Source organism: Dipodomys spectabilis, unplaced genomic scaffold, assembly GCF_019054845.1.
Source record: "Dipodomys spectabilis isolate Male_0828 unplaced genomic scaffold, ASM1905484v1 ptg000783l, whole genome shotgun sequence".
Classification (NCBI taxonomy): domain Eukaryota; kingdom Metazoa; phylum Chordata; class Mammalia; order Rodentia; family Heteromyidae; genus Dipodomys; species Dipodomys spectabilis.
The window spans coordinates 6,595,835-6,622,315 of record NW_024871460.1 but is presented as its reverse complement, the minus strand read 5'-3'; the positions used below and the strand labels follow the sequence as shown (position 1 = coordinate 6,622,315).

Below are 26,481 nucleotides of genomic sequence, written 5' to 3'. Positions count from 1 at the left end.
TGAAAAATAATTTGAAAACTTTAATAATGATGTTTACATAGTGAAACCATAAACTTTTAAATAAGGTACATTCAATTTCTCAGAGCATGTAATATTCAGATAATTTATGTTTTGTATACTTTTTAAAATGGAACAATTGACTAAATGATGCATGTTCTATACAATGATATTACAGCTTATACAGATAAAATTTATTATAAAAATACTCCACAAAGGAAAAATAGCAATACTTATTAGAAAATCCTACACACTTTCTATTAAAAATATATCTCTTTTATTTGTCACAATAATAAACACAATATATATATTTTTTCCTTTTGAAAATTAAGTCTTAATTTCTCTTTAAGATGTTAATATGTACAAACGTTATATCTGAATGAATATAAATAGCAATATGATAATAGTGTTACAGATATCTTAGTAAGTTTACAGAAAAAAAAATGGCTTTCTAATAAAAGCCACTAGCGTAGCTGAAATCTCAAAGCTATTTAAGTTAGATATTCCCCTATTTAGAAAGGTACAATGAAGTCTACATTTTATTTTTGTATTGTTATTATTTCCAGTTTAATTACTGAAGGCAGTATTAAAGAAAAAATATGGTCAGTAGATACTAAACCAGATCTGATAGTTGGTTCAACTATTTTGGATTTATTGACCTTTTGAAGGAGATACTTGTTTTTCTCCATTACATAGTTTCTTTTATGGCCTCGCAGCAAAAGTTGGTCTTTGGTGATGAGGCAGAAATCACTGCACTCCCTCGAGTGCCCGGGAAATGGTCCATTCATCCATCAGATCTGGCCCATCATCAGGAAATAGCCCAATGTCCACTTCCGGTTATAAGCAGCTTATTTTTACTGATTGCACCTGGTTCCCTATCATTTCTAGAAATAGCTTCTGATACAGTCTGTACATTGTGAAGCTGTGTAGGAACCTGATGGTCTTCCTCAGACTGTGGGTGACCGCTTTAGGCAAGTGGTATGCCTTCAAGTGCTTGAGTGCATGCATCAGGCCCTTCAAGGAGTCTTGGTCGCCATTTTTTATTCTCCACAAACTGAGCAGCTTCAGAAGCTGCTCGCTTGATTTGCACATCTTTCTTGTTCTTTCAATGTCTTCTACTCCAACTTTCTTCCCTGGCAAGCTTTCTATCAAGGTGCGAAGCTGCTCGAAGGTGAGGTTTGCGTGCCCAACGTGCCGCTGCACACCGTTTTCACAGAGGTCAATATCTGCGTGCAGAAAAGGAACAAAAGAGGCTCACACCATTTACATTCATTCGATGCCATCAGATAAAGCCGCTAGAGCAGAAGGCTTTCCTAGGACTTCTTCATTTCATGTTAAGACTAAAATTTCTGTCCTTCCTTTTTCCTTTCCTTTCTTTCACTCTCATCTCTCTCTCTTCCCTCTTTCCTTCTTTCTTTCAGTGGCATAAGTGACACTAGTTATTTCTGAGAATTAAGATGAATACTATTTGTGTGAGAAGAAGATAATACACTATATACTTTCTAGGCATCCGACAAAAGCTGTGTAAGAAACCTCTAATTTTGAGAGTTGACAGTAGAAAATTATAGATATCACTTTTAGTTTTCTAAGAAAAGTTTGAGACCTGAAAACCATGACATTTAATAAGAACAGAAATAAAGATTCAAGTTGGAAACTTTGTAAGATAAATCTTATTAGTCAACATCTGACATGGGCACTATTTGAAAAGAGTCACTTTAGGTAGTATCTAATAAATATACATAATTCTAGAGGAGTACCATTGTGAGGCATGTTTGCAGACTCAATAACAGGGGTCCAAGGAACTGGAGAATATACCTAGTCTAGAGGATATTTCAGCAATGAGTTTGAGCATAAACATAAGAAGGAGTAACTAACATTTCTATTAATGACATGAATCATTTACTATCTGTGAACCCTAAGGCAAGTCAGTTCATCTTTCTGGGCTGCAATGTCTGCATTTATAGTGCTGGGAATTTGGTCCTTTCAAAACTGATGGCTTGTGATGCTCTCTTTCCCTTTCTTTTTGCTTCAGGGCTAATTATAGGTTAAAAGAAAACTATTGTTTTGCAATTTTACATATATATATATATATATATATATATATATACACACACATACACACACAACACACACATACATATAGAAGAAAAGTTATTGTGTGTAAGTTCACTGTCAAAAGAGGTTTATCTTCTAAAACACCTTCATCTAGTCTTAAATGTTTGAGGTTTTCTGAATAGTGCTAAAAAAAACCTCAGTCTTTGAAACACGAGTGAAGAGCAGACTGAATTTCTCATTGGCACCGTCTCCTTAATTTTTCTGGTATGTCTTCCCTGAGGTGATAGAAGTCTGAACTCTTTCCATTATAGTGCATCCTAATACTTCTTAGTAATTCTCAGCACACATACTCCTAAAATCATAATTTTAATATAGCCTGTGGGGTGAAGATGAATGAGAGGATCCTGTCAGATACTTGGCACCTATCAGAAGGTAATCGACAAAGCATCAGCTATATGTATGCATATGTGTATATACACACATACATACATGCATATGTCTTTGGGTTGGAAATAGGAGTGAAAATCCAAAGTGGCTAAGGATCTTCTCCTATGTAGACCAGATGGAAGGCTAAGAAAAGAACCTTAAGCTGGAACAGATCCCTAAACTCTAGTCTTATGTTTGAACTACATCATTCTTCTTTTAGCATATCCAAAGCACTTTAAGGAGAAATTGGGAGAAGAGGTAGCATGGCTGCTACAGGAATTGCATGTACCTTATCATTAGGTGAAAAATTATTCAGACTAATGAAGACTCAGAAAGAGAAACAGCCACACAACCAAATACCCAGACACATAGTCTGCTTTATGACCAATGGGTGTCTTTTTGACTCCCATGTGAGTATGATGGACTGGTTTATTTGGGGTGCCCATACCTTGGATGATCTTCTTGACCATATCTTGGTCTTTGTTTTGAAGCTTCCATAACTTCAGCAGTTGAAAAGTTTGTTCTTGTGAGCTATGTCGTCGTTTTATCCTCGCCACGCTCTCCGCATTCACTTTGGTGCCAGGCAAATTGTCTACTAGTACACTGAGCCAATTAGGTGTAAACTTTGTAGGAACAGCAAACCTGAAGAACGCCTCCTCGCAAAGGGTGACATCTGAATGGAAGTGAGAACACAGGGAGACTTACTCAATAATCACATTTCTGGAAGTCTCTTGAACAAAGCATAAAAGAGGACAGTTGAGCTTTCTCAGATATGGTATGCTAACATACAAAGATGAAGCAAACAGCCTTCCTCCTATTGTGTGTTCTTAGTGGAAAAGACTTACAGGGATTATCTGATTTTTAATCTTCTTTTTTGGACTTGTTTTGATAGAAGAAATTTAATGAATGTTCAAGCAATATAAATAAATTATAGCTCAACGTTCTAAAATTCAATTATTAAATCTGTTAAAATTTGTGTAGTGCCCACAATGTACTTCGAGGTCAGTATCAAAAAAAAAAAAAAGAGAGAGAGAAACATAATCAGTGCCTATAAGGAACTTGCATAATAATCCAGAATAATCTATATTTTTGTACATATGCAAACATGTAGTAGTTTATCTGTGGAATCAAAGCAGGAGATAAATACTAATGTATTATGTTGGTATGTGTTAAGAACTGGGAGATCGAACTCGATGAGAGAATGCTTGCCTAGCAAGACACTGTGTGTGTGTGTGTGTGTGTGTGTGTGCGCAAATAATCCAGCATAAAACCCATTCAGTAGAGTGTGGAGGTTTGCCCAAGTGTTTGGGTAGGATCAGTATAGCTCACAGGTAGAAATGGTCTTTAAATTAATCAGATCTGGATTGAAATCCTGATTCTGCCATCCACAATTTATACAGACCCAAAGAAAACGTTGGAGCACTTTTATATTATTACTAAAGGTTGCATTTATCATAAGTTTATATCATTTCTACTTCTTAGATGTCAGTTGGTACATTCTTCAAAGTGCTAAAAATATACATACAGGGAAAATCCTCCTTCCGGGAAAATCCCTGAAGGAGCTGAGTTAGTAGTTATCCCTGGCTACAGTGCGGTTCACATATTGCTACTTCGCAGATTTTCACCTATTGCGGGGGTCTCTGGAATGTAGCTCTCATGTGATAGGTGAGGGATCATTGTTTACATATTAAAAACCAAAACAAAACCCGCAGTACAGTGAATCTGCAATCAGTGAACCGCGATATAGCAAGGGACGACCGCAACTTAAATTCTGTCCTTTGAGCTCTGCAAATTTTGGCTCACACAACAAACTTGACATGGCTCATGAGTAAGACTTGGTTTGAGCATGAGATGAAGAGAGAAAGTCAGGGTTGTGAGAAGATGAAAGCTTTTGGAGAGAGATTTGAGTTGTGACATTAGCAACTGTGAGCTAGTTGAGATTCAAGAAAGGGAAGATGTTAAGTTTGACTAAGAATGTGAACAGGGGCTGTTGTGTTCCTCTCAGACAGAAATGATATAGTACAATGCTACAAAGGCAGATAGTTAGGAACATAATTACCTATTCCACATTTTTGAGTTGATTCATTACTTCTGGAACATATATTGTCATGTGTTGCGTTTCCTTTCTGAGTCAGAGAGAGACCAAAGACACTGCAGTTTGTGTGTTTCCTACAGGGAGCTTTTGATGACGTCTCATTGGAGAAAAACCCATCTGGACATCTTTTGCAAACGGTATTTCGCTCTGGGGTTCCTATAGAAAATACCAAGCAATTTAGCACTTCTTTCTCAAATACTTTCATGGTAGATACACTCTTAGCACAGTTTTGGAAAGGCTTGGTTTTTACTGTTCCTATTCTCTTGCACAAAACTTGGGCATTTTCATTTTTCAGTTCATTAGACAGAGAGAACAAAATGTCTACAGTCAGCCCCTTAGGCAGTATCCCTTTCTTGTAATACAAATGCAAGTTTGTTTTGCTGTTACCTACAAAATGCTACTGAAATGTGAGAGGAAAAGAGAGAAGGGTGCTCATTAGTCCTGCCTCTGTTGGAGAGGCAGTAAGGCTTGTTGACAACTGTATTCTTCACACAATTATTCCTGGAAAACCATCAAGATAACTGCCATGTGTCTGCTGTAATACCATTCTTCAAAATCAGCACCCATTGAATGTAGCATCGTTAAATTCCAATCAGTTCCTGCTAAAGTTCTTTCTTTCCTGAATCCTAATTGTGAAGCAACTCATAAGCATGCTAACCTTGAGAAGTAAAAATTTACAACATTATAATAAAGTTTTGAAGGTGGCAATAAAGTTGGCTGCTGACTCAAAAGCGTAAGCCTGCTGTTAAGCTCCATAGTAAATGGGAGATGATATACCATTGGCTAAAACTATGAGTAAAGAACAGTCATTAAGACTTCAGGAAGGGTTACTGCAAGGACATTTTATCCCAAGGTATTTGACAAATTTGAAAACATCACTAGTAGGAAAACTTAAACCAGTCAGTAACTAAAAATCCTATTGAAAATAAGTATCTGGAAACACTTAACTCCATTCTACATGAATATGATCATACGTTGTAGTGTATTTGCATATGAAAATATCTCCATCTAGTGCAAGCTGCTTGAACAGATTTAGATGTGAACATTCAAATGTAGACTGCATGGGCCAATTCTTGCTTATCCAAGTTAACACATATAAAAGAGATAAGTGAAAGCTACTGAAAGTCATTTAAGTTTATTAATTAAAAATTTCAGCCTCCTACTTCATTATACCTTTTGCCAAAAGCCGAAAGAGAGAAGGAGAGAGAGGGGGGAGAGGGAAGAAGTGAAGTAGAGAAGAGAAGGAAGAGAAGGAAGGAAAGGGGAGGGAGGGAGGGAGGAGGAGAGAAAGAGGATGAAGGAGAAAAGAGCAAAATGGACTGGTTCTAGTTTCATTTCCTATCTCTTTCTTTTCTAGAAACCTGATGATTCATTGACCTGACAAACTGACAAAGAAGTAACAGAAAATAAAAGGGTGGGGTGTGTAAACCACAGCCTGAAACCTTCACATATCGAATGCTATTTCTAGCATTGTAGTGATCTTATCTTAGGAAATACCTCACAAAGCCAAGAGGGTTTTTTGTTTTCCTTTGTTAAAAATGGACTTTCTTACTACCTCTCTTTCCTTAAATGGAATCCACCTCTGTACTAAACTCTATAATGTAAGCAGAGATATTTGGGCTGGATCTCATGACTTTTGCTGTTTATTTATCGGGAGGAAATAATGTGGACATGTGGAGTCAAGTGACTTGTTTGTCAGCTGCTGTATGTTCCTCACACTCTTCATTCTGTGGCTAGCAGGTCACATGCACTCTAACTACATATCTGTTATGTGTCAGTGTTTTAGAAAAGTTCTCCTTTAAAGCTCTTTAACAAAAGAAATTCAAGAATGAGAAGACTAAAATTTCATTGTATGTTTGGAGTTCTAATCTAATGGCCTTCTGCACAGGACTTAGCTTTTTATTACCGTTAGAACTTTTTATGTAAGAAAAGATGGATGGACCTGGTAAAAAGTGATGCTAAATTAAATGTCAGCCCCAGAAAGACAAAGGACACGTGTTTTCTCTCAGATGTGGAAGCTAGAACAAATTTATAATTATACAAGTATACCCATCAGGGTTGTAGGCAAGTGTGGCTCAAATGTAGTAACCAAAATATGGTATTCTCAGGGAAGCATTCAAATGGTGTAATTCTTTAGAAAGACTAACTCAAAGTCCAACAAAATGAATGCCAGAAAGCATGCACTTGAAAGGTATAGAATAAGGTCAAGGGAGGGAGTAGACAAATGAAGAGAGGATGGAAGGAGGGAGGAGGAAATGATAAAGTCAATGCATGTCCTACAAAATGGAGAAAATCCAGGGGAGAGATAGGATCAGGAGGGATGAGGGAGAAGGATGGAAGAGGTGACATCAATCACGATGCACTGTATTCATACAGTGATTTGTTGAATGGAAACTCCTTTGTACTAGTTAAGTATAATAAAAAAAATTGTAAAAAGATTCATTCATCCAAGAAATGATTTGGCCTTATCAGTATCCGTGAAAATATTAGAATTACAATCTAGCAGGCAAAAATCTGAACTACTTTAATGATAAGAGGAATTTGTCTTTATACTTCTAATTTTTTATGCTTCTGTAGGAAGCAGAGGGCTAGCTAGTAGAAGCATTGAAAACAAAACAAAATAGAAAAGCCCCACAAAACCAAGCAAAAATAATGTGACTTCAAAACAAAAACAACAACAAAATGGTTGTTAAATACATTTTTTGAGTAACAGCACATAACATTTCCTTCTGTTTGGGCTGGAAACCTCTTATTTTCCATGAGGAACCTCCTTGTGAGTTTTGGGGAGGAAGAAGTAAGTAAGTCTGACTGAAGTGCCTTTGTTCTCAGCTTCCTGCTACAAAAGGGTTGTCATATCTACTAGGAAAACATCCTTGCTCACTCTTCCCATTATTTATGTTTACTCTAACTTCTAAGCTGCATAGTCTATGTTTAATGTGTGGGCATATACTACATACTCCATTCGAGTACATGGATTTGGTTTTGTTGAATGGGCTTTTCTCCTCCATAAGAGTTTTCTTAGCATTTGAGTCCCAAAGTACCAATCAATAAAAAGTAGGAATGTCACAATTCCTCTCTCCAAAGTTTTTACTTAAGACATTTTCGAAGGCTTTTCCATGCAGTTGGTAACTTATGTGATTAATACTTTAAGATTCTCTACTTAGGAAGATGAATAGATTTATTTCTCTCTTTTTTTTGTCCTTTGATTTTGGAGAGTGGGTCTTAAGAGGTCCAGACTGGCCTTGAACTCGGGACCTTCTTACCTGTGTCTCCTGAGTTGCTGGGATTACAGGTTTGTGCCACCACACTTAGCACTCTCTTTTTGTTTGTTTGTTTTTTACTATTAGACTTAGTTTTAAAAGTCAAATCCTGTTCTGTCTTTCCCAAGGAACTGTTGATGACACTTTTGATACCTAATTTACTTTTTCTGGTCATCTATTTGTTTCAGTTTTTTGATACAGGGTCTTACTATGCAATTTAGGCTGGCCTCAAATTTGCAGTTCTCCAACCTCAGCTCCTGGGATTATAAGAGTATGCCACCATGCCAAACTTTAATTATTTATATGTTTCTTTTAGACCTAAGAACTTATCTAGTAATTAAGACTGTTTATTATAACTTTTGAAAGATAAAATAGTGACAAACACTGGTCACATACTATGTGAGTAGCTCTTAACAAGGGAAGATCTTGAGAACATTTGACAATGTCTAGAGACATTTTTGGTGACCACCATGGAGATGGAAGGAGGGCTAGCGGCTGGGGATGAATATCCCACACTCCACAGGACAGTTGCCCCCCCCACAAAAAATTATGTCAATCAAATGTGCTGCCATTGAGAAACATTACTCCCAAGTGAACAATGAGAATGTCCAGCCGGCGATCACTCCTTTTCTAAGCTAAAGAAATAATTCTTAATGTTTCCAAGCCAGGAGACATTACATTTTATACTGCAGCTTTGTGAATGTCAGAGAAAATGACAGCCTTAAAGGATGCACTGTGCATTGGCCCTCATCTGTGCTGTTGGGAATGCAAAGAGAGAAAGTGTGTTGTTTATAGACAAGGCCACCCTCTTGCCTTGGACAATCTGTTTTGTCTAAGATAAACAATCATCTCGTTGGAGGGACTGTTACAGTGTGTCTCCTCCCAGACACTAATTCCCGTGCCAAAGGAAGAACTAGTTCATTTTTAATAATGAAATATATTTCCCTCACCATTCTCATTTTTTAAACATAATTAATTATAACCGCTCATTGTTAGCACTCCAGAGACTCATTAAGATCAGCATAATTGCTCTCTTGGTATCAATTAAGATTTCTGATGTTTGTCAAAAAGTCTGAAACAGTCCATGGTGAAGTGAAATGTCGAGGTATAGATCAGCTATGAATGATGCAACTTGAAAGTGTGTTCCTTTAATTAAAAAAAATAGAAAGAAAGAAAAGAGCAATCCATCATGCATCTCATTAGAGAGCAATTTGTTGCATTTGAGATTCTTCACTAAATTACCCTGTAGCAGGACACAAAGTATTCCTCTGAGAACGGTCCTTTGGATGCAACCCAGCCACACAACACATACCCAACAGATCTCGTTAACCTTTGCAATTTGCTCTCCTGTAAGGTCATTAGGACAAAAAGTTTCCCTGAAACGTTCACCCCTACGTGGCTTGGCACTGTCCCCATTGATTCTCACCATGTCTAGGAAGCAGATACATACCGGCCTGCACCACTCCAGAGCCGGGGGGACAGCTCCTGTGCTTCAGGCAGAACTCCAGCTCCAAGTAACGCCCTTCCTCGCACTCGCACACGCGGTTGTGGGTGCTATTGCACTCCTGCTTGACAGACTGCAGCTCCTTGCACACTGAGCTGCAGTACAGACACTCTTCGCTCGTGTGCCAGCGGTCTGTGTAGTAGTCATCAGGGCAAGGGATGCACATGGTCTCCCGACTCGCAGTGCAGTGCTCTTTTAGGTAGGTGCCTGGAGGACATTTGTCACACCTGAGCTGACGAGAAGTTTCTGGGTCATAATGAAGGTATTTTGGAGGAAAGGATTCTTGAGTGGTCCATTTCATGGAGATGTCCAGGAACTAGAAGGAGAAAGGAATGGCATTGGGAAATTGAGCTTGGCCATAGGGTTGGTCTTTGGTGCAAAGGCAACATTTAAGTGAAAAGTTCTCTCCCCACGGAAGCATAATCCGCCTCCTGTCTAGTGAGAGGTGTCATGAAGTGAGTTCAGAAGCCACACTTTTTTGCTTCCAGTGACACTTCTGTTTCAGGATTACCTCCAGATTAGTAAATGCATCTATTGCCATACTAAAATCATCTAGAATTCTTGTTAAAAATGGTGCATTTTGGTTGCATTGGTTTGGAGTTAGGCCTGAGGATAAAAAAAATTGTACAGTGGAGTGGTCTGACACACTCCTAAGTATTCATTCATTCATTTATGTGATGAATAGTTAATATGTGACCTCTATTCTCAACACCTGGAACAAAGTCCACATCAGAACCATAAGCAACTCTGCCCTCATGTAGTTTACAATCTGATTGGAGAAGACTGCATTGTGAATACATTATGTCAGAAGAAAAATATTGTTTAAAATCAGCAGATAATGGAGATAGACAAGATGGAGAGATTTTAATTTCTTTTCTCTAAGTATATAGTAATTGCACAAATGTATCTTATTGCAACTTACCATACATGCATATAAGGTACTTTGATCATATTCACCCCCTCAAATTATTCTTGTCCCTCACTTTTTCTTTCTTCTTTTACAATATGAATGGGTTTCATTATTCTATAATCTTCATATATGCATGAATACTTTGTTAATAATAATAATACTTCATTAATAATACTTCATTAATATTCACCCTTCCATCATCTCTCTCCTTTCTCCCTTTTCACTCCCACCCTCCATTTCTAGGTGGACTGGTCATAGAAACCACATTTTGCACTAGATGATATATATTTCTATTGACCTTCCTGTTCTTGGGCTTAGTAAAACACTAACAGTAAAAGGTTGGTGGCATAGAAATGAATCTAGTAAAAGTTATTCTTAACATTCATTCATTCATTGATTCAAGCAATGATTCATGCTCCTAGGAGTCAGGCACCAGCACATGCAGGTGAGTCAGGTAAAGTCATGGGCAACATGGTCCTACATCCCATTGGAAAGATCCCTAGAGTTTTTAGATTGACACTTTCTCTATCAACCGATGGCCTTTGACCCTAGGGAACAACAATCTCCACTCTGATAGGTAAGTTAAATGACTACCACTCTCGGGGTTCAATTACAGCAGAATTGCAGGAGGCCAGACAGTGTTTCAGAAGTTGCCATGTTTAAGGGCCTGAAGAGGTCTGAGGAGCAGGAGGAAGGTTTTGATCTCTGAGAATGTGTTTTGGACACTAGCTACTCATAGGTCTGAATCTTGTTTGCTAAATCTGCAAAAATCTTCTAGGGGACATTGAGGAAATTCTTTACACTAAGTACAGTAAGCATGCACAGAGGAAAACAGCATTGTTTGTGTGTAGTGGTTGGTTTGTTGATTTTTTATTGTTTGTCTTTTGGTCCATGGACCAACAATGACTATTTTTCAGGCTTTGGGAGGAAGTAAACTAAGGACAATATTGCTTCTTTGAAGAACTTAGGAAATGTTGCAGAAAGCTCCTGATATGGGAGAGACATGCCAAACTAAAGAAGTAGCACTGCCTTTTGGAACTAGATATAGCAAAGAGAAAAACATAACCTTTTGATTAGCATTTATAGGTTTCAATCTAAGTAACTTCATTCATGTCCTATTGGACCATGGTAAATGGGTGTGCTGACCAATATGAATTAACAAATGAAAACCAAAGTACAAAACATTTCCTCAAGGGACATGGATATTTTAACAGAGAGTAATTTTCAAAGAGTACTTTGATGTAAGGGAGTCAACCAGAAAATAGGACAGAGTACAACGTTTGGTTACTTCGGTGGTCTTTCCAGATACTTCTTGACCTGAGAGCATCTGAGGAAACCATTTTCTTGAATTTCCCTGGGGCTTTCTACTGACTTGAAGAAGAAAAAAGCCCTAGGAAAGGACTGACTTGCTAGTTGCTCATTCAAATATGTTATGAGACATCTTTTAAGTCTTAGTTCAAGTATTTCTAAAAATCCTGTGTTGTAGAATGAGGTTTTCCTGACACAGTTTGTAAACCCTTATGAAAACAATGAGAAATACTTTCTTTCTCTGGTGGGAAATCTTGAAGGTTTCCTGAAAAGCCACTTTTGAGGGTTTAGTCTGCTTTCCTGAGCACTGCCTTAGAGTTGAGAGAGAGACCCTCGTATCTCACACACCACTGCCTTTAAAGTCACAACCTGATAGGTGGCAACCCTCAAATATGCCTCCATCCACTTTTCTTTCATTGATAGTGCTTATGTTCTTTGCTGGAAAGAACTACATAAATACTGATAGAGGTTGAGCATTTCCTAATCTTGAGACCCAAAATGGGAAATACCTCAAAATCCAAAACCTTCTGAGCATCAGACTAAGCATGTCTGAATTGGGATTTGGGGATTTGGGAACCTCAACTAGTAGAAATCTGTGCAAGTATTTCCAAATGCAAATCAATATGAAAGCTGAAATTCTTCTTGTCCTAAGCTTTTAAATAACGAATACTCAGCCTGTATAACCATGAATTCCAATACCATCTGTAATTTTCTAGGTAATTGACATGATACTGATGGCTTCCATGGTTGGAAATTTGGCTGACATTTTATTAAGATACATGAAAGTTGAAGTGAAAGGAGTCCACAGAGAAAAATAAATAGCTGAGCTCAATTCAAGAATTAGCGACTAATTAGTGAAGGCAATTTCTCAAAACTACCATAAGAAATTGTCATAGGCACTTTTAAAAATCAGAAAGCCTGGAGTAACTAACGAATTGTTTCAGCAAGTTCAACTGGACCTCTGTGTTTCATTTGAAAAATTTTCCACTTTGGTCAAGTGTCAGAACTCTATGTGGCCAAAATTGGATGTTCAAGCCTTAATCTTTGGTTAGCCCCAATTCCCACACAGGATTTCTGGAATCTGTTACTGGACAGAAGACTCGGCAAGATGAATAGAGCTCTTGATCTCAGTCCTTTCTATCACTTTCTTTCCCATTTCTTGAATTGGGAAAAAGATGTTATGAGAAAGATCAACTCAATACTTATTATAGCTCCTTTGCCAACTGATAATATTTAAAATCTAATGAAAATTTAAAACAAATTTCTGTGTAATGTAGAAATAATCACTGATAGAAGTTTGCAAAGAACGGGCACTTGTATAGATATGTTTTCCAAAGCTTCCTTTAGAAAATGTCACTCTTCTATGTTTTAGTGGATCTTTCTTTCTTTTTTCTTTTTTTTGTTGGTCATGGGCTTGAACTCTGGGCTTAGTCTTCAGCTCAAGGCGATTGCTCTACTGCTTGAGCCACAGCGCCACTTCCTCTTCTATGTTTTAAACCAGACTTATGAAGAAGAAGAATTAATAGGATTTTCTCTATGTTTTTTTGAGTTCTTCTCCTATTCTCTGCTTGTCCACTATTTGGTACTTGAAGGGAATCTAAAAGACCTCCAATTCAGTGCTTTCTACCCGTCCAGAATTTGTTCTTCAAGCACCCAAATCTCTTTCCTTGGAATCATAGCTAAGGTTGTATCACTAGTAGTTTTACTACTCCCCACTCCTTCCATTTTTAATGTTGGGCAGTGCTAAATGGTTTTCTACTTCAACCCATCTTTTTCTACCTATCAAATGTTAGCAGATGACGATAGTGGGAAATGGTGGATGGCCTGAATTACGCTTTTCCTTTGCCTTTTCTAGCTCTATCACAGTACTTTGTTTTGACAATTTATTTAGCCAATGAACTGGGAAACAAATGTCTTAGTCTTCCCTTCTGAGTTCTTGCTTCACTAGTGCCACCCCTTGGTATGCAGATTTTTTTAAAAAAAAACTCTTACTTTTCACCCATGCCTTCAATTCCCTTTTGCATCACAAGTGGTTGAACTACAGCATTCTCCTGGTTTATTCTTCTTCCCAAGGCAAAATGAAGTATATACTTCCTCTTTGGTCAAGTTTATTTTTCCATTATGCAATGCAGCCAATCCCATTCTCCTGGGCTCACTCTGGTATGCAGAACCATGAATGACCCAGTGGGTTTCCGTTTATGGAAGATTCATTAAAGGAACCCACGCAAAGCCTGAAATAGCCACTTGGTTTGGGAGTTCCTTTTGTAATCCCTCGTCATGATCTTTGCCACAGAGAACTATTTGAGAACTCTCCAGAGTTAGCTAAACTTCTGGTCAGTTTGTACACTGGGCCACATTCTAGTTTATCTTAGCCATGATTATATATTTATACATTATATATATGCATGCAGTAGCCATGGTAGATATTCTGGTGTTATGTACCTACTGTGGCACTTTCTAATAAATGCTTATAGAGTCAATGATAAAGTTTCTTAAGAATAGACTTTGTTCTTGTATGGGTTTATTTATTAGGGTCTTCTAATGCAGTTCCTCTCTTTTTATTTCCGTTCATTAAACAATTAGTTTATTCATTCATTCATTCACTAATCCAGCAAGAATGACTGGTGTTAGAACTGAGTAAGGTAAAACAATTGGTGGGCAGAAGAAAGGAGATGGAAGATCAATGAAAGACAAGAGAGAAACAGTTCAGAAATTATGAGAAGTAATGGGACAGCTGATTGCATTGGGAGGGCTTGATACTAGAAGCAGCAAATGAAGAACAGGCCTTTGAATTGTAAACACTAGGTATGTGATGTTGCCATTCATTTTGACAAAAGGAGAGCCAAAGTTGTAGAGAAAAGGACAGATTTGGGTGGTGACATCTTCAATCTGAGACTCAGTCCATGTGGTGATTCTTAGCAACCAGCTGGTTGAGAACTAAGGACAAAAATGCAGCTAAAGGCAAAATCTTCAGAGTTCTGAGCACATTATAAATGACTCTAGGAACGAGAGAGAGAGAGAGAGAGAGAGAGAGAGAGAGAGAGAGAGAGAGGATGGAGTAACCCAAAAACATTGCATTCAAGTTGAAAAGGATAAAAATCTTTAACCTTATGAACATTTGTGAGATGGGATAGAAAAGACAATGTACAAATAGAAGGTGATCATGTCAAATTTCAAAAGGGTCAAAAATAGTCATGAGTACTAAGTTTGGAAAAGTGCATGTTAATTCAATATAATTGTGAATTACTATGAGCACTTTTAGCTGCATTTAGCATATGCCTACTGGCCTCCAACTCAGTTCTACCATTAGCTTGGTATTATGGTTCACTTCTGAAATGAGAATAAGCAGTATTTTTCTGGGTATATGTGTTAAATTTGAAGTCAATAGGGAAGATAGCAATAAAGTTAGTAAAGAAGAAAATTCTAGTCAAACAAGAAATTTTAGTATATGCAAATTACCTTAGAGATAGGATATGGGAAACATGTGTAATCCAATTCTTTCCATTTTGAGTCTTTTGGTCAGCAGGAAGTTACCTATCTAAAGTGTGCTTTTATCTGACTGCCTATCTAGTTCTCAAGTGTCTTTAGAAACAATATCTCTGACTTGTTAAAATTACTTTCAGTATCTTCTCAACTGGTACCATTTTCTTGGTCCTGCTCAAATGATTCCATGGAAAAGTTCAGATGGAAAAGTATTGGTTTCTAGATTCCTCAAATGTTTAGTGTGAAGATATCCAAATAGTGCGTGTTCAGTACGTAAGATTAGTTTTATTCAATCTGGTAGCTATCTTGAAAACCACACCATGTACAATTCAGGTCATACTGGAGACTATGCAGAAGCAGACAAATATCCCAGATTTGGATAACAAAACCTGTGTTTTTCCTCATCTGTAAAATGACAAGGATGGCAGAAGTTGCCTAAAGGAAGTTTTCTTTCATTTCGCATAGTGTTTTGCATGGACTGTTCCTTCTGGCTTCCATATTAAAGGTGAATATGTGAAAAAAAGATAGCTCATGTGAGAGTCTTATCTACTGCTACCAGATCTCACTCCAGGGCCAAGCAGTACTTACTAATTTCCACAATAGCCAGTTATTTGGCTGAGGATTATGTCTCTAGGTAAAAAAGTAGGAGCAAATGAATTAAATCTGTTCATCTCCACAAAACTGACTTACCGCCAACAGCTTTTCTAGGCAATGAGAGGGAGGATCAGACCTGTGATTGATTAGATGCATCACAGGGCCAAATTCTACACTCGTTTGCTTTCCTTGGGGCAGAAGAACTGTCTGCAGGTAAAATTTAACTTTCAATATAATTTCTTTTTCTTTTCAGAAGTTTCCAGTAGTTGTCTAGAGGCTTCAAAATTAATTAGCAGTAGCTTGTTTGTGTTTGGAATCAATCAGAGTTGTCAAAATGAATTTACATATGATGTTTTTACAGTTTTGTGGGAGTTTTATAGACAATTAGCATCGAACAGATTGACGAATAAAGATATGAAAAAAAATCCCAAACTTAAAAAAATAATAAAAATCAATTGCTAGAGAAAAGTACTTATTTATACAAGTTTATAACCTTAGGAAGATATACATTTAGCTCCTAAACCTAATATTTTGCTTCCCTGTACTAAAGACATAACATTAATTCTGAAAATGAACTTCACTGTGGTGCTGGTTATCTTTTCTACCTTGTAAATAATCCTCAATTGTCTCCATTGGCAGGCACAAGGCATTATTACCTCAGTTTTCCAGTTATAATCCCTGATATTTGGGATTCAGGACTCTATAGTGCTTTGCTTTGAAGAGAATGCATTGCTTGTAACACCTCATAGATCATGTTGGTTGTTAATGAAGCTTCTTGAAGTTTAATCAACATACCTCCAGGGGCAGCTTATGAAAGAAAGTTAGAGAAGATAAGGCCAGGATGGTGATGAGTGAGATAGAAAACTAGAAGTAAAAATGGAATCAAACAGCATCCACATTAATCCTGTTGATACTGACTTTGTGCCTATGATGTAGGAAGCCTCCTAATAGAAGTTCCAGATGACCTGGTGATAACAGCATAATAATATATTCTGATATTATGTAACAAGCTCCTCTATACTAAGCCCATTCCTCACATATTGCATCATGCAATCCTGTTAACCACATCTGATCATATATAGGTATTCTCATTTCACTGAGTGACTTGTCAGAGCTCACGGAACTAACACATTTTTAAGCTTGGATTAAAATTCAGTCGTGTCAGAACCTAAGTCTCTAACAACTAACTCTTCTCTTATAAATCATGAGAGTTTGCTGTCCTCTGAAAGAGAAGTCAACTATAATGCAATATAAAGTTTAATGATATATCTTTTGATCTATTGATCCATTTTCAACTATCAACCAATCTATTGAACTATCTATTGTCTATCAATTTATACATGCATTGGTCTATCCATCCATACTGATGAGTAACTCCTCTTTTATGGCCATAGCCCTCAGAGTAGTAGTTCACAATGTCTTATGTAGATGGTCCGCTGAGATTGTACAGTACCTTATGCTTTATAATAAGTACTAGGTCCTCAGTAATACATCCATGGATTGGCATCCCCTTCCTTCTCAGTATGTGCTCACTTCTGCTTCCTCAGGCTTGTATTTTCTAATAAAGTAACAAAACGTAAGCTTCTTGTCTCATGCTCTGTTACCTAGAAACTACGAGCTTAGGCTCATCTTCAGTAAGAAGACCAAGAACTTTCTTTCATGATGGCCAAAGAGCTGAATGAGCTCCTTTGAATGAGCCTAACCAAGAGTATAAAAACTATATTGGAATAACCTTGTTTGAAGATTTGAGGCTAATTAGCTCTATCTTGAGCATTCTTTACTGAGAAAATCCTGAGTTAAGGCACCCCAGAAACTTTGCTCTGATTCTTAACTATTTTTCACTAGATTTGGGTATTAGATTTTAGCATAGTCTACAATGGAGCAGAAAGCAAAACAAGACAAAACCAAGGGGTGGGGGGGGGGGGGATGGGAAAACACCAAAAACCAAAGCAAACAACAAAAAAACAACAACACAAAAACTGTCTTAGGAAGTAATTTTCCTAGGAAAAATTACTAATCTTTTCTGAAAGTCCATTTCCTTGTCTATGAAATATTGACACTAATCTCTGGACCATCAGATTTTTGTATAACTTAAGTACTCAATATGTACCATCCACGTGTGGCCCGCATTTAAAAATGATTAATGTGGGGCTGGGAAGGTGGCTCAGCGGTAGAGCGCTTGCCTTGCATGCTTGAGGCCCTGGGTTTGATTCCTCAGCACCACATAAGCAAAAAGAAAAAAGCCAGAAGTGGTGCTGTGGCTCAAGTGGTAGAGCACTAGCCTTGAGCTGAAGAGCTGAGGGACAGTGCCCAGGCTCAGAGTTCAGGCCCTATGACCGGACACCAAAATAAAATAAAATAAAATAAAATAAAATAAATAAAAATGATTAATGTTGCTTGGCACCAGTAGTTCATGCCTATAATTCTGGCTACTCAGGAATCTGAGATATAAGGACTGTGGTTTAAAGCCAGCTCAGACAGGAAAGTTCATGAAACTCTTATCTCCAATTAGCCACCAAAAGAGCTGGAAGTGGAGCTGTGGCTCAAGTGGTAGAGCATTTATTTGCCTTGAGTTAAAAAAAATTACACCTTCCTATTTTGTGTTTTCCACTTTTTGGCATAGTTTAAATGAGTTGAAAGTGAATATGGGTGAACTTTTACAAAGGAGGGATGGTTGGGATCAATGAGGGAAAACCCTCTTGGTCAGTCTCATATAATGGAGCACTTGACTTGGTCTACTGCTAAGAATCTATTTACTTTCTAACCCTACAGCCTAAATAAGCCTTCATGTAACTGCTGGTGCCTAAATTTTGCTTTGTGATAAATGTAAGAAGGAGAGCTTCATTTTTTCATGAGTCCTTCTAATAATTACTTTGATGATAATCTAAAATTTAGACTGATGATCTAAAATCATAGATTTAGATCATTTCTGGTTTTTAAATGCTTTTTGCAGTTACTGAACCTGAACAATCACATATAACTGTGGTTTGGATAGCAAATCAGTCAGGACTGATTGGGTTTCATGCTGTGCAAACTAATAATTTCAAAATCTCAGTGGCTAAAAAAGAACATCAAGAGTTTCTCACTTAATGCTACTGTCTATAGGTGTTCTGTTCATGGCTTTTACATAAATCAGTACAATATAAACTTTTAATATCTAGAAAATTGCTCATTTGAGAAACAGCAATAGAAGAAAATGAAATTTCGGGGCTGCATACATTGGCAATTAAATACTTTTTTGAGAAGTAATGTTGCATTTTAACTCAGAAGACATTGGCCAGAACTGTGCATATCTTTTCCCATTCTCTCTTTACCGAGAGGAATCTGGGAAGCACAGTTCTGCCAAATTTCTGAATGGGAGAGCCAGAATAACAGGCAAACAACACTAATAGCTACATTATCAGAAATACATGTTTCATACATTGCTCATAGTTTCTAGTTCACATCAGCAATGGCACAATCTATTGTTTATTTAATTTTCTTTCCTTTATTTTTATTTTACTGGACATTAACAGAGAAGACAAAAAGGAGTGTGGGAGCAGAGGTCTTTTATCAGCCTGGTCTATTATTCAACTGTAGTTTCTAATTGTCTTTCCTAGCTACCTCTTATCATACTTAGGATGGCTGAAGGTTTGACATTTATTCCAAAGAGCGGTGTGCAGTTGTCAACACCTTCTTTGTGAATACAAATTCAAAGGAAATTCTGCTCAATGGGTCTGAGATTGCTAGTGACCATAATTATACCTCTTCAGTAACTCCTAGGGGAATTTCTTGGACTTGGCTTTTAACTAAATGGAATATGAAAAAAAAAACATATTAACAACTCCTATGCATACCAGATAAACACAAGAAAGTCTTGTTTCTGAATGAGAAAATATTTTTGGCTTAAAAGACTAATTTGTGTTCCTAAACTATGCAAGTCTTACCACCTAAAAGTAGGCAACCTTTCAAAATTTGCTTCCTCTTAAGGTCTCATTGACTTAAATAGAATTTCCTATGTATGAACCCAAGGGACAGAAACTTGGAAAAATGAGATAAATGACCACACAGCATTCTTACAATGATATTATAAATAAATAAATATGTTTGATTTTTGGAGTAGACCTAGTGCAATTGGTCTTTTTATTTTTGTCTTTCAAGTCAGATGATAGAAGTTTTAAGTAACAGCAGACTTTCCATATGTGACCTGGCCTAACTCTTCTGTTTTGGAGATGCATGACATGGAGTCATTGATTTAACTTCAAAGACAAGGACAGACATAGGAAATTAGAGCTCTTGCCTCTCACTGCCTTTGATGTTGAAGAATATGTTCACAACACCTGGCAATTGAATTCTTAAATCCCACTGTTATGTCCAGTGGTGCTGATGCAAAAAGGAGGAAACTGATAAAAGAATAGTGTCCTGATATTTTCTAAAAATAAAATAGATGTTTTGAACAAAAACTTAATACCAAGGTTACATTCAAACAAGTAAGTATAAGGTTGAGCCCAAGAACAAGACAAAGACAAAAATAAGAAATGACTAGAAAGAATGAATAAAATATTGAGCATGAAACATGGCTTCTTATTTACATAGGAAGTCATGCCAAGGGAATTAAAGTTTTAGGATTAATGTTGTTGGGCTTTTTTTCGGTGGGGGGGGCTTAATTTACCAAAGGAAGTCATCAAGCTTAGATACATTACTATCTTATTTTAAATCTAAATTCATCTCACCACCTATTTTTCTGTTTTAACTTGATTACTTAAGAAACTGTTACAGACCACGCTGCCAAAATACAGACTGAATTGAAGTACAAACCTTAAGGGTATTCTTTTTTTTTTTCAATTTTTCATTTCATTTCAACAGTGAGGAGAGTGGGGATTTCCAGGGATGGGGCAGTGAGAATAAGATGTTAGTTCAAGGTAGAAGTTTTAGTCTGAATGAATAAGCTCTGGAGACATTAACCGGATATAGTAATATTTTGTGACAACTATGTTTAACAAAGCTATTGCATGTTTATGTTTCCTAAGAGAGCAGATCTTAAGTGTTCTTACCCACATAAACAACAAAGGCTACTTTGGAGCAGATGGAGGTGTTCATTAGCTTTCAGTAAACATTTCACAAAATAGATGTGTATCAAAACATTGTATCATATGTTTAGATAAATATGAAAGAAGATACTTCGAGGAAATTAAACAATATCTTCAAGGTAAGACTATATTTAGAAAAGTCACTTTTGAAAAATCACATGAAAAAGCGGTAAGTCAAGGCCAAGAACAACCCACTGCTTTTTGTTTTGTTTTGTTTTTCTCTCAGTTCTGGGACTTGGATTCTGTTAGATTTTTTTTTTTTTACCCAAGAATAGCACTCTACTACTCCAGCCACCATTCTACTTCTGGCTTTTGACTGGTTAATTAGAAATGAAAGTCTCATGGACTTTCCTACTTGGGCTAGCTTAGAGCAGAGATCCTCAGATCTCAGCTTTCTGAGTAGCTAGGATTAGAGTTGTGAGCCATCCATGCAAAAGACCTCTGAGTCTTTTGCAACCTCTATCCATTTACAGTCTGCTTCATTCAAGTGATTGTAGGAATTTTTTATAAAAATTTTTTATAAATAAGAAAAGAATCTAACCAAGCATCTGGGAAACAATGTTTCTCATTGAAACATTGTTGGTTGTCTTGGAGAACCTATTTAAGTGTCTGTAGTGTTGGAAAATTAATAAGAAAGGGCAGGTACCTGTGAGGGAGTGTATACTTCTTACCTAATGTTCTTTAAAGCTATTCTTATCCCTTACAACTGTCTAAAAGAATTCCTTTTTTAGACTTTCTATGCTAGTTACCCCAAAGTATTCTGTGGTAGTGACTTCCAAAAGTAATTACATGTCACATAAAAATACGGCTCTTGTATCTATTTCAAGTTGGCCATACCTCACTCACTCTTCTCACACAGATCGTTTACAGATGGTGCTGGGACTTCCGATTCCTTAGTTCCTGCTATTGTGGCTTGCTAAGTTTTATTTTGATTTTTGTTTGCTTTTCTAAACATGGCTGACATTGCTGTTCATATTTGCATTTTGTTTACCAGATTATCAATATTGGAAATAGGATCCAAGAGTGGCTTTATCTTCTCCTCTCTTGCCGCATGCAATCATCTTTCACTAGGATGCCCCAAGCTTCTATGCTCTGGAGTTTCTTGAGTCTAAAGACTCACTAAACAGGTCTATTGAGATTTTTATAAATATACCCCAAATGAATGCTTAATGCTTTATACCATGATCCTTGTTCTTTGCTTAGTACAGCATCCAATGAGATGGAAAAGTCAAAAAGCTATTGCAGCTATATTTATAGAGAACTGCCAAGGTCAATATATGAATATATAAATCTTGTTGACTTTTGTTACTTGCTTAAGAATGAACTTCAATGGAACTATTGATGTGAATGGTAGTAGACATATACACAAGATATTTAAAATATTGATCAGATGAATAACGTGTTATATGACTATTTTGAAAGAGATAAAAATCAACATCCTATTACTAAATCATCTCCAGTATGTAAATTCTGGTGGAACATCATGGAAATTGCTGGCAGATTACCCAATGTCCTAGAAAACTCTCACCTTAGCTCTTTTGACTCAGCAAACACAAATTGTGTCAGTCACTGTAAGTGAGTAGAATAAAAAGCTTGCAGTAGAATAAAAAGCTTGCAAAGAGCTCAGACTTCACCACGGGAGCCATGCTATTGCTTTAGAGAAGTTGTGGAAATTGTGGGGTACCTCTAATGGCAATCTGGCTAGTGGTATTATGTCTCCAGAACAAGCAAAAATAATACTATACCACACAAATCTTCTGCAGTACTTTTGACAATTGATACAAATAATCTACTTGTCATTTTCCAAGCCTAGATCAGAACCTCATTTTATATATATACAAACTACTTTTGCATAATTGTTCTAAAGCTACTCAATTTCCTAAGAAATTAAAAGCACAAAATCTGCTAGAAGACTGAACTTGAGCAAGATTTTCTCAGCATTTCAGAAAAACCACAGTCCCAGAGCCAATGCGGATGCAGCTTTTGGGTCACCAGTACAATTCCTTGTCAGTGGCTGTTAAAGTGCCAGCATCACAGGACTTCTTTATGTCTCCATGAGAAGCTTGTTTTATTATAGATTAATTTGCTTTTATTAATCCGTTATAGGTGCACCAAAATATAGCTCTAGAACTTGGCACAGCATGCTTTCTTCCTCTCCCAGTGGTATTTGATACTATTGTTTCAGCCTAAGAAGTAAAATTTTAAAACCAAACTAAAATTAGCACCTATGTTTGAAGGTAGTTAGAAGTCTAGGAAGGTTGCTATGGATAGGGATCCAGACTGGGTGAAGTTGAGTGTATGTCAACTAGGGAGTATTCATTCTCGTTGAAAGGAAAACAAAAACAAAAACAAAACAAAACAACAACAAAAAAAAACAGGCAAATCCATGAGCTCAACCACTAGGAGAAAAGTGGGGAAGAAAACAAACAAAAAAAATCAAAAAGTCAGAGGTCCCAAAGAAAGACAGTTGGTGAAGCTTTCCTTAGAAGAAAACTCTTCCACCCTCCTACTCCTTCACCCCATCTCTTTATATCAGAGCATGAATTCAGAGCTCAGCTTTGAGAAATGGCATGACAGTTCTGGCACTGCATCATGGGACATTTCAACCACAGGTTAGCATGTTTCCAACTCACCAGCGGTACTATAAGGCACGATCGTGAAAGAAATGAGTGGATGTTGCTATCTTATCCTGCAGAGCAGGTCTCTGCGTAACCATACAGGGGAGCATACTAGGAAAGCCCATGGCTATCGTATTCATTTTAATCATAACCCTTCCCCTTCCATCACTGCTCCCCAGCAGCAGATCCTCTGCTCTTTACGTGAAATCTAGGATACTAATTTGCCCCACAATTTTCCCTACTGCTATTCTGGTGCTTTAGGTTACTTTGATTTTTATCCCCAACAAGACAACATTCTGCCCATCCTTCAAGGAGATGGTAGATGGTTGTCTCTCCTTCCTCTGAGTATCATCATCATCTCCTAAATCATTCACTTGTATCTACATTGTACCTTTATTATCTGTGAATGTAAAGCTAGAAGCTAGCGTTGACACAGAGTGGGAAGATCATGATGTGTCCTGGATACATGTATAACCTTGTAAACAGTTCATACAGAAGAAAACTAAAGCTCATGAGAAAAGTAACTTGGCCATTGTTGATGCTCAGGTAGAGATGGTGCTGAAATCCCAATTTAGGTCCAACTGGCAACTCCTTCATGAAACTTCCAGGTTGACCATTCATATTCACAAGTCATCCAGGGGATTTCTCTTTTGTAACTCTAAATACATAGATGCAATATTCATCTAAATGTCTGCTTTCTTGTTTAGGCTATGCAGACCACAGGACTGGTGTCTATCTTTTCTCTTTGCTCTTATGTTCCTGGGGCTTGAACTCAGGATCTGGGTGCTGTCCCTGAGGGTTTTTGATCAAGGCTATCCTCTATCACTGGAGTCTCAGCTCCATTTCTGTTTTTTCATAGTTAATTGGTGATAAATATCTCATATATCTGTATCCTTAAGCAGTTCATATATGAAATATTTGTCTACTAATATTTAGGAACACTTCTTAAGAATGCATTCGATTGAGTAGAAATCATGATTTTCAGACATCACTGATAGTATGCTCATTATTGCACCTTTAAGTGAATACAAAGGATTAGGAGGAATGAAAATATCCCCAATATAAATAATACCATTACTTATACAAGCTAATACCTAGAATGAATAAATAACTCACATCTTTCAACAGTGAAATACTATACAGTAATGTAAATGTACAAACTATTGTACCTCACAAAAAGAACTTTGAATGTAAAAGCCAAATGCAAAACATTCATAAAAATCCATGTATGTGCAATATATATATATATATATATATATATACATAATATGTGCATTTGATTAATGCAGTATTCTTGGACTCCTGTCCAACTTTTCCTGAGTGACTGTCATGTATTACCTATTTATGTTTGTGTATCCCATGGCTAAGTGTGAAATTACCTAGCTTTCCATTCATACTTTGTGGGTAGAGGTGGAAATTCAAACATTTCCACCAGTAAATCCAAAACACAAATAAATGTGGCTTAAACATGGATTTTCCTAGCCTGGTATGAATGTCTGATTCATGACTTTAAGCACTCCACACTCTACTGACATGAAAGAAATATTGTTTTTCATAGAATAGCTTATATACAAATCATAGATTAGTTTACATACAAATCTTCATAATGACTGACAAAGACTCTAACCTAAAAGAAAAAAGAAAACTAATGAAAAGTAAAATAATAGAAAGCTACACTCATTAACACATTATTTTATTTCCCAAAGAGCATTTTAACAAAAGTTTTAACTCTACTTAGCGCGGCACTTAAATTGTTTATTATATTCTTAAACACCATTGACCTCATTCCATCCATAGTTTCCGCATTATATGGCTGTTGAGGACTGGAATGATTTCTGTGAGTGATCAAGCTTTATTAAAGTATTGCATAATTAAGTGTGTGTGCTTGAGGAGAGAGAACTCTTTCCTCCTCTGCTAGGGGTTCAAAATGCTCTGTACCATATGTATGATATAGCAAAGCCGTGGAGACCTAAAATAACCTGAGGTGAAGAAGGCGAATAGAATAGAACCCATTCACACTAAAAAGTCTCCATCTCCCCCTTCTCTCTCCTGCGCAAACTCTGCGGGAACTTTGCAAGGTTAAAGGCACAAGGGAAGCAAGACACGATGAGAAAGAGATTTCCCAGCTCCAAATCCCTCCAGAGAGAGCAAAAGAGAGAAGTGGGGGAGAGAAAAGGAGGGGAAGAGAGAGAAGAGGGGAGGGGGGAGGGGGAGAGAGCTCTGGGCTTGGTACCCATCCCTGGCTGGAGGTGGGGAGAGGGCAGGCCACCTCTCCAAGGGAGGCCGGGGACTCACCAGGAGCGCGCAACACAGCCACTGGTTCATCGCGGTTTGGTTCCGGGGAAACCTCAGGCTCGGGCGGCGGGTGGCAGCAGCTGTGTGGGGGCCGGCAGCGCTAGGTGCCTCTGTGGAAGCCAGGGCTTCGGTGAGGTTTATATATAACGCCCCAGTAACAGGAAGTGTCGCTGGCCTTGCCTTTCATCAGTCATTTCTCTAGACTTTACCAATTTTGCACCTTTCCTTTTTAGGAACCCTGGGAGCGATCGGTAGGGTGGGTGGTGGTGAAAAAAAAACTCCCGGCTTAACCCTTTCAGAGCCAAGTGGAAAGAATCCCTTTGGAGAGGTGGGGCACAGGGCGGGATGTCTGGCTTTGGCAAAGGGGTGGGGAGGTGCGGGTCGCGGGAGGGACGGAGGGGGGGTGAGGAGGGCGGGGAGGCCACCAAGCGGTGTGGAACAAGGCAGCTGCAGTCTGTGCGCCCTGGCTCTGAGGTTTCCCAGCCTCTTCCCGCCATTGGCCAGCCTCCTAGCAGCTGGGACTGGCGGGGGGAGGGCTGGGCGCACGCTGGGCAGCCTCTGTGCCTGTGGCTCCTCCACCCAGAGCCTCCACTGAGCCAAGATCCGGAGGCCTTTGGAGTGTCCCAAACACTGTCCCTTCTCAGGGAGAAGGCTTGCCCTGTCACCCGGGCCCTGCTCTGTGGGGTTCTGAGAGCTCCAGTAACAAGGCCTGTTGTTTATGCGTTGCATTGCAGGAAGTTTGTAATTATTAGTCTGCGAGGTGGCTGAGGCACTGGAAGAAGCAAGGGTTCCAACTCCAATTGGCTCTGAAGCTGGTGTGTTTCCCCATTCATTCCTGTTTTCTGGGGTTGTCGGTCCCAGGGTAAA

At 37.8% G+C, this 26,481-nt stretch overlaps 1 protein-coding gene across 1 annotated transcript; it reads right to left on the bottom strand.

The window, feature by feature from the left end:
- On the bottom strand, positions 1–25,870 carry Tnfrsf11b (TNF receptor superfamily member 11b). Its single transcript, XM_042673001.1, has 5 exons — positions 25,615–25,870; positions 9,284–9,653; positions 4,538–4,729; positions 2,927–3,151; positions 1–1,223 (listed from the first exon to the last, which is right to left on the bottom strand). The coding sequence occupies exons 1-5, from the start codon at positions 25,642–25,644 to the stop codon at positions 835–837; spliced, it is 1,206 nt and encodes a 401-aa protein (XP_042528935.1). The 5' UTR covers positions 25,645–25,870; the 3' UTR covers positions 1–834.
- Positions 25,871–26,481: the final 611 nt, after the last annotated feature.